Below are 12335 nucleotides of genomic sequence, written 5' to 3' on the forward strand. Positions count from 1 at the left end.
TGGGTGGCTTAGTCAATTAAGCGTCTGATTTCTGATTGTGACTTAGGTCATGATCTCACAGTTGTGAGACTGAGCCCCGAGTAGAGCTTTCAGCTGGCTCTGGAGCCCACTTGAGATTCTCTATCTCCCTCTCCATCTGACTCTACCCTGTGTGCTCAAACACAAATGCTCTCTCTCTCTGTCATTCTGGTGGGGGCGGGGGAGTACATTCACGTTTCAACAAAATTAAGCATTCCTTTGACTAACAGTATCTTTAAACATAGAAAATAAACATTTAGGTTCTCTTTTGATTTAGAGAGAAAAAAAATTTCTCTACGAATCTTAATCTTACCTCCAGATCAGTTTCCATAAAATCAAAGACAAGGCTAATATTAGATTTATGTCCAAACGCATCAAGGAGCTGCAAAGCAGTATTAAAAAAAAAAAGATCAAAATCTGATTCTCTATTAAATACTTGAAAATTATACCAACCAAAGTAGTTTCAAAAAATTTAAACTAGCATTGGACTGCTGATATTTCCCTGTTAAATTTGAATTATTTTATTAAATTTGACATTTATCCTTTTTTCCCCCCTAGGAATTAGTACTTTGAAGCACAAAAATACTAAACTTTAATATTTTTAAAAAGTCACTAGAAGTCCCTGCGTGGCTCAGTTGGTTAAGTGTCTGACTCTTGATTTCAGCTCAGATCATGATTTCAGGGTCATGAGATCCAGCCTCGCATCAGGTTCTGTGCTGAGCATGGAGCCTGCTTGAGAATATCTATCTACCCCTCTCCTGCTCACGTGCTCTCTCTCTCTAATAAATAAACAAACATTTTTTAAAAAGTCACTAACTACTTAAATTCTCCTCCAAAATTTTCAGTTATAATTAAGAAATCATTAATGAAAATCTCACCTCAGTCTCTAATTCAGAAAAATTACCATGCTCAGTATTTAAGAAAATCCTATAAATAGCAGTGGCAGCTATAATTCATTATATGCCATCTCTATGCCAGGCACTATTTTCCAGGTACTTTGCACACATTCAATAAATTAACTAGTCTCACAACAACCCTATGAGGTAGAAATTATGGCACAGAGTTGTAGGGAGCTTACTCAAGCTTATGCATGTTAGAGCTCTCTAGGCTTCAAAATAATTTTTGACAAAATTAAATTTATTTCATCAGTTGTACGGTTTTAAAGACACTGCCTCCAGTTCAATTAGAACAAAAAATACATTTCGGCATGATAAACTTTTAAGCTTTTTTACAAGGCTCACCTAAAACAACTCATCTCGCTGAGCCTTCAATCAACAACTACCACATTCAGAAATGGCAGGGTCCCATATCCCAGAAACAACGTAGATCATACTCACACCAATTATATTAGGATGACTTAGCTCCTGTAATAATTTTATCTCTCTTAAGGCTGTTCTATTTATACCTATATAAAAAAGCAGAGCAAAATGTGAAAAGCAATTCTGAAGTCTCATATCTTCTTACAAACATATTTTTTGGGGAAAGGTTAGTCTTTCGGGGAATAGATATGCATATTCTACAGAAAAATAAGGGCTACTTTGCCAATTTTTATGACATCTGGTTTTCTTTTATACTGCTTTATTTTGAAACTAGCTTCACACAGACTATGATAAATGATGACAAAAAGTATTCACTTTGCAGCATATCACTTTAGAAGACTGCTGGAATAACAGGTGTCGGCTTGTAACATGAAGGCAATATGTCAAGAGCTTCCTCCTTCTTACATTATGAATATTAGCAACAGATTCTTGATGGTAACAGCAAAACAGTGGTAAGACAGTATCTTTCCCAAAACAAAAGATAGAATTCCTAATTTAAAATAAGATCTGGTACTAGCTGTTAAATAGATGATGGATCCTTTTTATAAAAACTAGTTCTCGATGACTAAATAAGACTTAACACTATAGCACACAAGGGTGTGGAAGGGATAAAGATATTTTCCTCCATACATTTATTCCAGAGAGTTTTCTGTACTTCTATGAAGTTATATCCTGAATTTTTAAAGTAATTAAAAGCTAAGACAAAGAATAAACTGCTTACAACAACACGTTGAACAGTAACGAAGGCTGCAAGACAAGCCACTGATAAATAACTTTGCTATGTTCCATTTACTCAGATGACTTGAGTGACTTACATGACTCTTAACAACCAAATGGTGGATATCACCGATATCCTGTCTCTATCCTGAGTCCACTCTTCTAGCACCCTGCAAAAACTCTACCCAGAGCCACTTAGAACACTAATACTTGAACTTCCTCAGTGAGAAGAAACACTTATCCTGTTTGGTCAGATTACATTAAATACTCACCATCTTTAGCTTCTGATCTATGTCCAAGTTTAATCTGGTAGAGGGGGAAAAAAAAACAAACACTAAAAATGTGTTAAATTATTTTAGACTTCATGCATAAAATACAAACACTTAAAATACATAGCCACAGTAAAAACATGTAGCAACTTACATGTAGCTAGTAAGCAAGAAGAGAGTCCAAATCACGAATTTGAAAAGCAAAATTAACAATATAAGAAAAGGATCAAGTACCTACCATTCCTCACTCTTTAAGTTTTTAAGTTATACATTCAAATAATGGACTTAAGAAAATAAATGTCTCCTGTATCTTTGCAAGATTAAATGTGGAAAAGTAACTGAGGGCATCCTGATTAACAAACAAAAATATCACTTCAAGGTAGCCTATTTGGGAGGAAATACATAACATATAAACATAAAATAACATGTTTTAAAAAAATGTTTATGTATTTTTTTTTGAGACAGAGGGCCCACGCAAGTGGGGGAGGGGCAGAGAGAGGAAGACAAAGGATTCAAAGGCTGCTACATGCTGACAGCAGTGAGCCCAATATAGGGCGTAAACTCAAGATGCACGAGACCATGACCTGCGCCAAAGTCGGATGCTCAACCAACCAAATAAGCAACCCTGGCGCCTCTAAAGTAACATGTTTATTAATATGCCCAATAATATGCTCTTAGGGAAACAGTTTCTAAAAAGCAAAATTACAAATTAGGAATACAAAAAATGGTTTAACTGTTGTTACCATTAATAAGTGTAACAATAAAAAAATAAGTATAACAAATTGCATTAATAGGTTCAGGCTTACACCAGTCTCTTACTCACTGCTTTATACAATGACTAAATGCAATCAAGAATACTAAAAAACAAAACAAAACAAAATAAAAAAGAACTACTTCTGAAAAAGCTATTGTACCTAAAAAACTAAATACAAACTGATTGCGGCCACTGTGGAAAACAGTACAGAAGTTCCTCAAAAAATTAAAAATACAATTACCACAGGATCCAGTAATTTCACTACTGGGTATTTACCTACCTAAAGAATATGAAAACACTAATTCAAAAAGATATATGCACCCCTGTGTTAACTGCAACATTATTTACAAAAGCCCAACAAAAGCAACTCAAGTGCCCAAGTGTCCATCTACAGATGAATAATAGATAAAGATGTGGTACATATATTCACAATAGACTATTACTCGGCCACAAAAAAGAAAAGAACGAAATCTTGCCATTTACAACAACATGGATGGATCTAGAGGCTATAACACTAAGTGAAATAAGTAAGAGAAAGACAAATACCGTATGATTTCTCTCATACGTGGAATTTAAGAAGCAAAACAAACTCAAATAAAAAAGGAGACAAACCAAGAAACAGACTCTTAACTACAGAGAACAAAGAGGGAAGGTAGAGAGAATGGGTGAAATAGGTTAAGGGGATTAAGAGTACACTTATGATAAACTGTGAGTTACATATAGAATTGTTGAGTCACTATATTGTACATCAGAAACTAATGTAACACTGTATGTTAGCTATACTGGAATTAAAAAAATAAGATTCTTGATAATGATAAAAAATATAGATTAAAAGACATAGAAAGACATCTCCCTAGAATACTACAGACACAACTTTTTACGTAAAGATAGACTAGTATAGCATCAAAAAATATAAGGCACTTTAGGAATAAATCTAACAACAGATGTGCTAAGCCTTCCAAAACTAAATTATAAAAGAATATTAAAACATGCTTAAAAATGAGACCAAAATAAACAAATGCCACATTCATGGACAGCAAAACTCAGTACTATCATAAATATACCAAATACATAAATTTTCTTTAAGTTCAATGCAACCAAATCCAAATCTCAACAACATTTTTTAAAGAACAGTGACAGGGGCACCTGGGTGTCTCAGTCGTTTAAGTGTCTGACTTCAGCTCAGGTCATGAACTCACAGCTCATGAGTTCAAGCCCCACATAGGGCTCTGTGCTGACACCTCAGAGCCTGGAGCCTGCTTCGGATTCTGTCTCCTTCTCTCTCTGTTCCACCTCCGCTGGAGCTCTGCTTCTCTCTCTCTCTCTCCCAAAAATAAATAAAGATTACAAAAATTTAAAAAAGAAAGAAAGAAAGAAAGAAAGAAAGAAAGAAAGAAAGAAAGAAAGAAAGAAAGAAAGAAAGAAAAAGAAGACGAATCGATTCTAAATTCTACATGGGATATTAAGGAGCTAAGAACAATTTTAAAAATTATTAATTTTCTGGATTAAAAAAAAATTTTTTTAATTTATTTTTGAGAGAAAGAGACAGAGCAAGCAAGGGAGGGACAGAGAGAGAGGGAGACACAGAATCTGAAACAGGCTCCAGGCTCTGAGGTGTCAGCACAGAGGTGGACGTGGGGCTTGAACTCATGAACCACGAGATCACCACCTGAGCCGAAGTCTGACACTTAACCGACTGAGCCAGGAAGGTGCCCCCAAAATTATTACATTTTCCAACCACAGGAAAAATACATTAGTTTCATGAAGTCATCTACTTCATCACCCAGATTAAACAATTATCAGTATTTTGCCACACTTATTTCATTATTATTATTTTTAAAATGTTTACTTTTTTTAATGTTTGAGAGAGAGACAAAGCGCGAGTGGTAGAGGGGCACAGATAGAGGGAGAAAGAATCCGAAGCAGGCTCCAGGCTCCGAGCATTCAGCACAGAGCCCAATGCCAGGCTCAAACTCAAGAACTTCAACATCACGACTTGAAGCCAAAGTCAGAGACTTAACCAACTGAGCCACCCAGGTGCCTCAATGTTTATTTGTGAGAAAGAGAGAGAGAGTATGCTAGCGCATGCAGGTGGTGGAAGGGCAGAGAGGGAAACAGAGGATTCCAAGCAGGCTCCATGCTGACAGCAGAGAGCCCAACATGGGGCTCGAACTCGCCAACCATGAGATCAGGATCTCAACCAAGTTGGATGCTCAACCTACTGAGCCATTCAGGTGACCCTCACTTACTACATCATTAATCTCTGCCCCCCTTTCTGTTGGCTAAAATGTTTTAAAACAAACCTCACATTTCATGTCATTTCATCCCCAGGTACTTAAGTAGGCACCTCTAAAATAGACATTTTCTTACATATGCAAAATGCTATTTCATACCTACAAAATTATTAATAATGCCTCAGCACCATGTAATATCTAATTCATATCAAATTCTGATTGTCAGAAATTTCCCAAATGGCAGATAAAGTAGACAAGGTAATTTTGAAGAAAAACAGGTATGTGCAACTTACCAGATTTCAAGCCTTTTTATAAGGCAGTAATAATTAAAGACACTATAGTACTTGAGCAAGGATGGAAAAAAATCAATCAATGGAAAAAAAGTACGGTGCCCGGAAACAGATCCAAGTATATAATGGAACATGGCACTACAACTAAATGCAGAACTTCGTGTTACAACTCACCAGGAAAAGGACAGACTATCAATTATGCTGGGTCAGCAAGGAAAAAAATACTGGATCCTCATATTACACAAAATAGAAAAATTAACTCCAGATGGAACAAAGACCTAAGTGTGAAAAGCAGTATTTTAAAATATTTAGAAAATAGAATCCTTTACAAACTGGAGGTTGGCAAGCATACAAAATGGAAACCCATGAAGGAAAAAAATGGACAAATTCAACCAGAACAGATTTCTAAATTTCTGTGCTTCAGAAGATACCATATATAAACTAAAAGTCTAGTCGAAGACTGGGAGATGATATCTGTAGTTCGTATTTTTGACAAAGGGTCAATGCCCAGAATATATAAAGAATTCCACCAAATCAACAGGAAGGAAAAAATGTAAGCAAGCTAACAGAAAAACTCATAGGAGAAAGTCTAAAAAGTTAATAAAACTAAGAAAGGATGATCAATCTAACTGGTAATCAGAGAAATTGAAACAATTATTTTAAACAATTAATTTAAACAATCATATACTATTTCTTTCTTTGTTGTTTTTTTGTTTTTTTTTAATCATATACTATTTCTGATGCAGGTAATTGACAAATGTTGTAAAATCTGACAATACAAATATGATAAGAATGTGGGGAGGAGGTCAAACTAGTCCAACCACTTTGAAGAGCAATCTAACAATATGTGGTGAGGCTGATGCTATATATTCCCTAAAAGAATAATAATTCATAGTTGGCTTCAAATAAGGACATATTCTCTAAAGAAACTCACATGAATAGGATATAGACATATGAATGTCTATAGGGCTATTTTAAGGGAAAACATAAAGACAACAAAACAGCCTAAATGTTTATCAACAAGAATTTGGATGGGCAAATTTTACTGTAGTCATATGATGAAATCTAATCACCAATGTTCATAAATAAACCAGATCTACAGTATCCATGTAGAAGATTTCAGAAATAATGCTGCATCAGAAAAACAAACTGCTAAAGAAAATTTATATATGGGGGGTTAGGCAGGCAGGCAGCCAGCCAGCAAGTAAACAAAATACTCCAAAAGGCCACTAATACAGGATTGGTTAAATAAATTGGGAAACATAAATTCAGTATGGTCTGTTTAAAAAGATGAGGTAGAGATCAATGCTATTTTATAAATTTCAGTAGAAATTAAATATTCCACTTACCTCTATGACATCTTAAAAGTCCAAGATACAATAGGTGAAAGAATACAGAATATTCATTTTTTGTAAAATTAAGCACAAATGTTAGTAAATGAACAAGTAAAAATTTTGAGTGTTGGGAGGGGAAGGTCCAAAAACATCAAATCTATAGCAGAAAGAATGCCTAAAACGAGGTTTGGGGGAGGGGGGGGGTCTCAAGAAATAACGATGTAAGCAAATTATTTAATGAAACAGAAATAAGTAAATACCAGAAAGGGGTGCCTGGCTGGCTCAATAGGTGGAACATGTGACTCTTGATCTCAGGGTTGTGAGTTCAAGCCCCAAGTTGGGTGTAGAGATTGTCTAAAAAGAAGCAAATTTTGGGGCCCCCGGGTGGCTCGGCTGGTTAAGCATCCAACTTTGGTTCAGGTCATGATCTCGTGGTTTGTGGGTTTGAGCCCCGCGTCAGGCTCTGGGCTGACAGCTCAGAGCCTGGAGCCTGATTCGGATTCTGTGTCTCACTCTCTCTCTGCCCCTCCCCTACTTGCACTCTGTCTCTCTCGCTCTCTTTTATCAAAAATAAATAAACATTTAAAAAAAAAAAAAAAGTAAATACCAGAGGCAAATTATAGGAGTTGAAAGTGATTGCTCCAAGGAGTGAAAAACAGGGCTAGAAGAGTCAAGCACCTTAAAAAGCCCTGGCCTTTTATTTTAAAACCACAAAGATGTATTATTGGAAATAAAAATTAAATGTAAAGGAGCACCTGTCTGGTTCAGTAGGAAAAGCATGTAACTCCTGATCCTGGGATGGTGAGTCAAGCCTTATACTTACTGGCTGGCAGAAATTACTTAAACATGATATTAAAAGAATAAATGTACGGGGCACTTGGGTGGCCCAGTCGGTTGAGCATCTGACTCCTGATTTTGGCTCAGGTCTTTATCCCGATGTAGTGGAATCGAGTCCTGCACCGGGCTCCACACTGAGAGTGGAGCCTGCATAAGACATTTTCTCTCTCTCTCTCTCCCACTGCCCCTCTCCCTTGCTCTCTCGCTCTCTCTCTCTCTCAAAATTAAAGAAATAATAAATAAAAGAAGATTCCACTGTGAGTCACCGTCAAGGGGTAAAAGTCTATCAAAGAGAAACAGGATGGATTTTAAATCCTAACTTACGTTAAAAACAAGCAAAAAAAACCCCAAACGAAACAAACCCCACTAGGATTTTCAGACAACTACAGAACTCAATATACTAACACTAAAGGAATTATATCAGTCTGGTTAATCATTTTTATTTTTTATTTATAGTTTTTAATGTCTTATTTTATTTTTGAGAGAGAGCATGTATGCGTGAGCACGGGAGCATGAGAGAGAGAGAGAGAGAGAGAGAGAGAGAGAGAGAGAAAGACGATCCAAAGCAGGTTCTGCACTGACAGCAGAGAGCCCACAGGGGTTCAAACTCACAAACCATGAGATCATGACCTAAGCTGAAGTTGGACGCTTAAGTGACTGAGCCACCCAGGCACCCCAGGTTAATACATTTTTAATAAATATCTACAAAACTACTGGCAACAGACCAAAGTATTATTTGAGTGGAAGTAGACACACAATAAGTTGATAGATAAGAGGACTTCAGATTTTGATAAATGTTATGAAGATAACGGAGAAATATGGCAAAGAAGACAAGGGTGACCAGTGAAGGCCTCTATGTGGAACAGACATGTGAGTGAGTTTTCAAGATTAGGAATCAGTCATGCCAAGTTTTAGAGGAAAAATATGCTAACCAGAAGGCAGCATATGATGCTGCAATGATCCTGGGAACGAACTGAATTTAATGTGTTCAAGGGACAGAAAGGTCAGTGGGGCTAGAATATAGTGAACCACGGGTAGAAATAAAAACATAACTTCAGAAAGGGTCAGAATAGATTAGGCTTTTACACAGGAATAGCTACAGTGCTGGATTACAGAACATAAATTGGGAAATGAAGCGGAGAGAAGCCAGAAAAAGTGAAAAGACAAAAATAGCAAAAATAACTGTGCAAAGGGAGATAGGAAGTCAGGCATTAAATGAATCAGGGGGATATGCTTCAAAGGAGTTAGGAATTTTGAATGAGAAACAGATTCAAACAGCAACAGGAACAATAAGAAGGTGGAGATCACCTCCCCCAACAGGCCCTGAAATGTGACAACAGCCTCTCTTTCAGAGGGTTACTGATTTCAGTAGCACAGGAAAGAACACGCAACCTGGCATCAAAACACCTGGATTGAAATTCTAGTTTTATCAGTTAGGATCTGTGTCAGCTTGACGAGTTAATCTTTCTTAGCTCAGGCATCTCAAGTATTATATAGGGACACTTTATTTCACATGGCTATTTTGAAGACTAAAAGAAAAAACCTAAGTGAAAGTGCCTGACATGTAGAAAATAAGCTAAATATGACTGAAGTTTCTTGAATGAATCCAAGTCAAAAAGCTACAAAAATAATTTTTTTAAATGATAATGATAATGCTCGTAAAAGCCTTACATGGAAAATCTGTACACAGAAAATACAGATGAGGGGCGCCTGGCGGGGGGCGGGGGCGGTTCAGACCATTAAGCTGTAGGACTTGATTGTGGCTCAGGTCATGATCACACGCTTTGTGAGTTCGAATCTGCTGACAGTACAGAGTCTACTTGAGATTCTTTTTCTCCCTCTCTCTGCCCCTCCTCCCCCTCTCAAAATAAACTTAATAAAAAAAAAAAAAAAAAAAGAAAGAAAATACAGACGATGCACAAAATGGATGCAGGTGTGGCAGAAACGGTGACCTGGGAAGATAAGGATATTAAAATAGTTCTAAGGACCCAACAGATGAGTCCTTGTCCCCCTTACCCACGTCTGAGTTTAAAAAGCAAACGTAACATACAGCTTCCTCTTTATTTCAACTAATGGAACAACAACAAAAAACTAGTTCAACCGAGTTCCATCTTGGAACACAAAATACTAATAAATTCTACCTTCCCCGAAAATGACATAAATAACTCCTCATGAGCAGAGTACGGTCAAGAGTAGTAAAAAGCCCATGCAAGAGCTCACACACACAGATATGCTCAGAGACTCCAGGAAAAATAACAGACGGTAACTCACTTTCTTAATGGCGACAATTTGGTTGGTGTTCTTGTCTCTGGCCTTGTAAACCGTGGCAAACTAGAGAGAAAAGCAGAAACAATCTAAGTTCGTGGGAGCTCTTTTGTGTTTGCCTTGTCACTTTTTCAGATCTGGAGAAGCAAACACCCCACGGCTGTTGAAGATGCGCGGCTGCTTGAAACGTGGTGAGGTGATAAACTGCCCGTTCCAGTCTATTCTTCAGAAAGGGAGGACCACTCGGGAGCTCTCCTCTAGGGTACACATACGGGCAGACTCGCCCAAAAAGAAGAAGAAGCCAGGCCAGTCCTCTGACTTCCACCAGAAAACGTGCGAGTGTGTCAGGCGGCTCCGCGCTCTCGGCTCAGGTCCCCCCGAATCCCGCCCGGGAACCTCACCTGTCCCTCCCCGAGGAAGTCCAGTTTTTCATAACGCTTTGCTCGCGACTTCACGTCCACCGCCATCCGTCGCACGAAACCCGACTCCAACTGTAAAGGGCGAGCTCCTGAGACAGCAGGAATTTAAAGCTACCTTAGAGCCTCCAACAACCACTTCCGTTGACGGGGAGCCGACGCTTTACTAGCTCCGCCCCTACTTCCGGTTTGAGCTGGATGCTGCTAAGTCCGGCCAGAGCTTCCCCTACGGAAGCTGCACGAGTCAGGCCTGTTGGCGTTTCCGCGTAGTCCGCGCCGCGGCTCGCCACAGCCTGCTGGTCCCGGAAGCGGAATGTTTTAGGTTGTGACTGTAACCCTGTTACGGTTTTAAGTTAGATATTTCCTTCACTACCGGAGACAGGTCAGCGTTCTGCTACGATGTTCTGAGTTCGGGGCTTAATGTATGAGTGTGGAAGGCTTGACCTCTTTATTCCGAATCTCGCTTTCTGGTAATTGCGCAAGGGCGTCAGGGCGCCATGGTTGCTATGGACGCCTAGCATCGCAATCTCAGGTTACTTAGAAGAAAACCCAGTTCCTTAGGGCTGGCCAAGTGGCGTTCTTACTTCAGTCCTTTGTAAAGAAGCACTACCGGGAGAAAAAATTCCAAGTCAGCTGAAGAATTTTGTACTGTGGAACAGACATCTGATCATCGGTTTTCTACTTTGTAGAATGGAAATAGGATACATCATAAGTGGTTTTGAAGAGTAAATCAGATATCCAGAAAGTTTAGACATAGTAGGTGCTTATTAACTGTGAGCAGTACTCAACCTTGATTCGCACAAGTTTTCAACACATTAATTCACTATTCAGCGAATGTATATTGAGTGCTATGTGCCAGGCTCTGAGAAATCTGGAGGGAAAAGGACAAGGAACCATGCTTTCCAATGGAAGGAGATAAAATATGGTACACAGAATTCAGTCCTATAGAGATAATAAAGCAGGAAAAGGGATATAGTAGGGCTTGCAGTTTTAAATAGGTGTTAAAAGGGGCGCCTGGGTGGCTCAGTGGGTTAAGCTTCCGACTTCGGCTGAGGTCGTGATCTCTCAGTCCGTGAGTTCGAGCCCCGCGTCGGGCTCTGTGCTGACAGCTCAGAGCCTGGAGCCTGTTTCAGATTCTGTGTCTCCCTTTCTCTGACTCTCCCCCATTCATACTCTGTCTCTCTCTGTCTCAAAAATGAAAACAAAGGTTAAAAAAAAAAATTTAAATAGGTGTTAAAAGACATCACTGAAAAGACACTGCCAAAAAAAAAAAAAAAAACAAAAACGCCACTGTAGAGTTTTCAGCAAAGTAATGTGATCTGATTGTTTCAAAGTTCACTATGGCCCTTTACACTGACAGCAGTATAGACTTAAAGGGGCAAGAAAAAAATCAAGGCCTGTGAAAGAATTATTGCAGTAAGCTATGTAAGGTGGTATCATTTTGGCTTCTAGCCAATAAGATTTACTGACAGACTGGATATGGGTTGTGGGGGGAGGAAAAACAAAACAGTAATTCCAAGGTTTTGAGCTGGAGCATTTGTTGTTTCTAAGAGTTGCGAATATTCAGAGTTGAAAAAGGCAGAATACCAACACTCATAATTTAGTCAAGGTAATGTAAAGGTTGAGTTCTTGCTCTGGATCTAGACTGCCTGCATTTGAGTACTGGCCCCACAAATATTCAATCACTAGATTTATTACTTGGGCAAAGTATTTACCTTTTGGTTCCTAGTTTCCAACTATTCATTGGGTTGCTGCAAGTCTTAAATGACTTCACATTTCCAAAACCCTTAGAATAGGGTCTGACAGTGCTGTTTGTCATTGCGTAACTATTACCGGTCACCTTCCAGCTCTTTGTCACTTGGGTTTTTATTGAGCTCTGATA

General features: G+C 38.4%; 1 protein-coding gene across 7 annotated transcripts in view; it reads right to left on the reverse strand.

Annotated features, from left to right (window-relative positions):
- Window positions 1–10839, reverse strand: part of CDK7 (cyclin dependent kinase 7) — an 89779-nt gene extending 78940 nt beyond the window's left edge. Inside the window, exons 1-5 of one of the 7 annotated variants that reach the window (XM_019463105.2) lie at window positions 10439–10839; window positions 10044–10103; window positions 2327–2360; window positions 1356–1423; window positions 332–400 (exon numbers count right to left, since the gene is read on the reverse strand). In XM_019463105.2, the coding sequence (XP_019318650.1) occupies window positions 332–400; window positions 1356–1423; window positions 2327–2360; window positions 10044–10103; window positions 10439–10504 (297 nt within the window). In that variant the 5' untranslated portion in view covers window positions 10505–10839. Of the gene's footprint in view, window positions 1–331; window positions 401–1355; window positions 1424–2326; window positions 2389–10043; window positions 10104–10438 lie in introns of all 7 variants that reach the window. The other 6 variants (XM_019463097.2, XM_019463099.2, XM_019463104.2 and 3 more) reach the window with 6 other exon arrangements.
- Between the last annotated feature and the right edge of the window lie 1496 nt (window positions 10840–12335).

This window comes from Panthera pardus, unplaced genomic scaffold, assembly GCF_024362965.1.
Source record: "Panthera pardus isolate Hobbes unplaced genomic scaffold, ASM2436296v1 HiC_scaffold_2, whole genome shotgun sequence".
NCBI classification, from domain to species: Eukaryota; Metazoa; Chordata; class Mammalia; order Carnivora; family Felidae; genus Panthera; species Panthera pardus.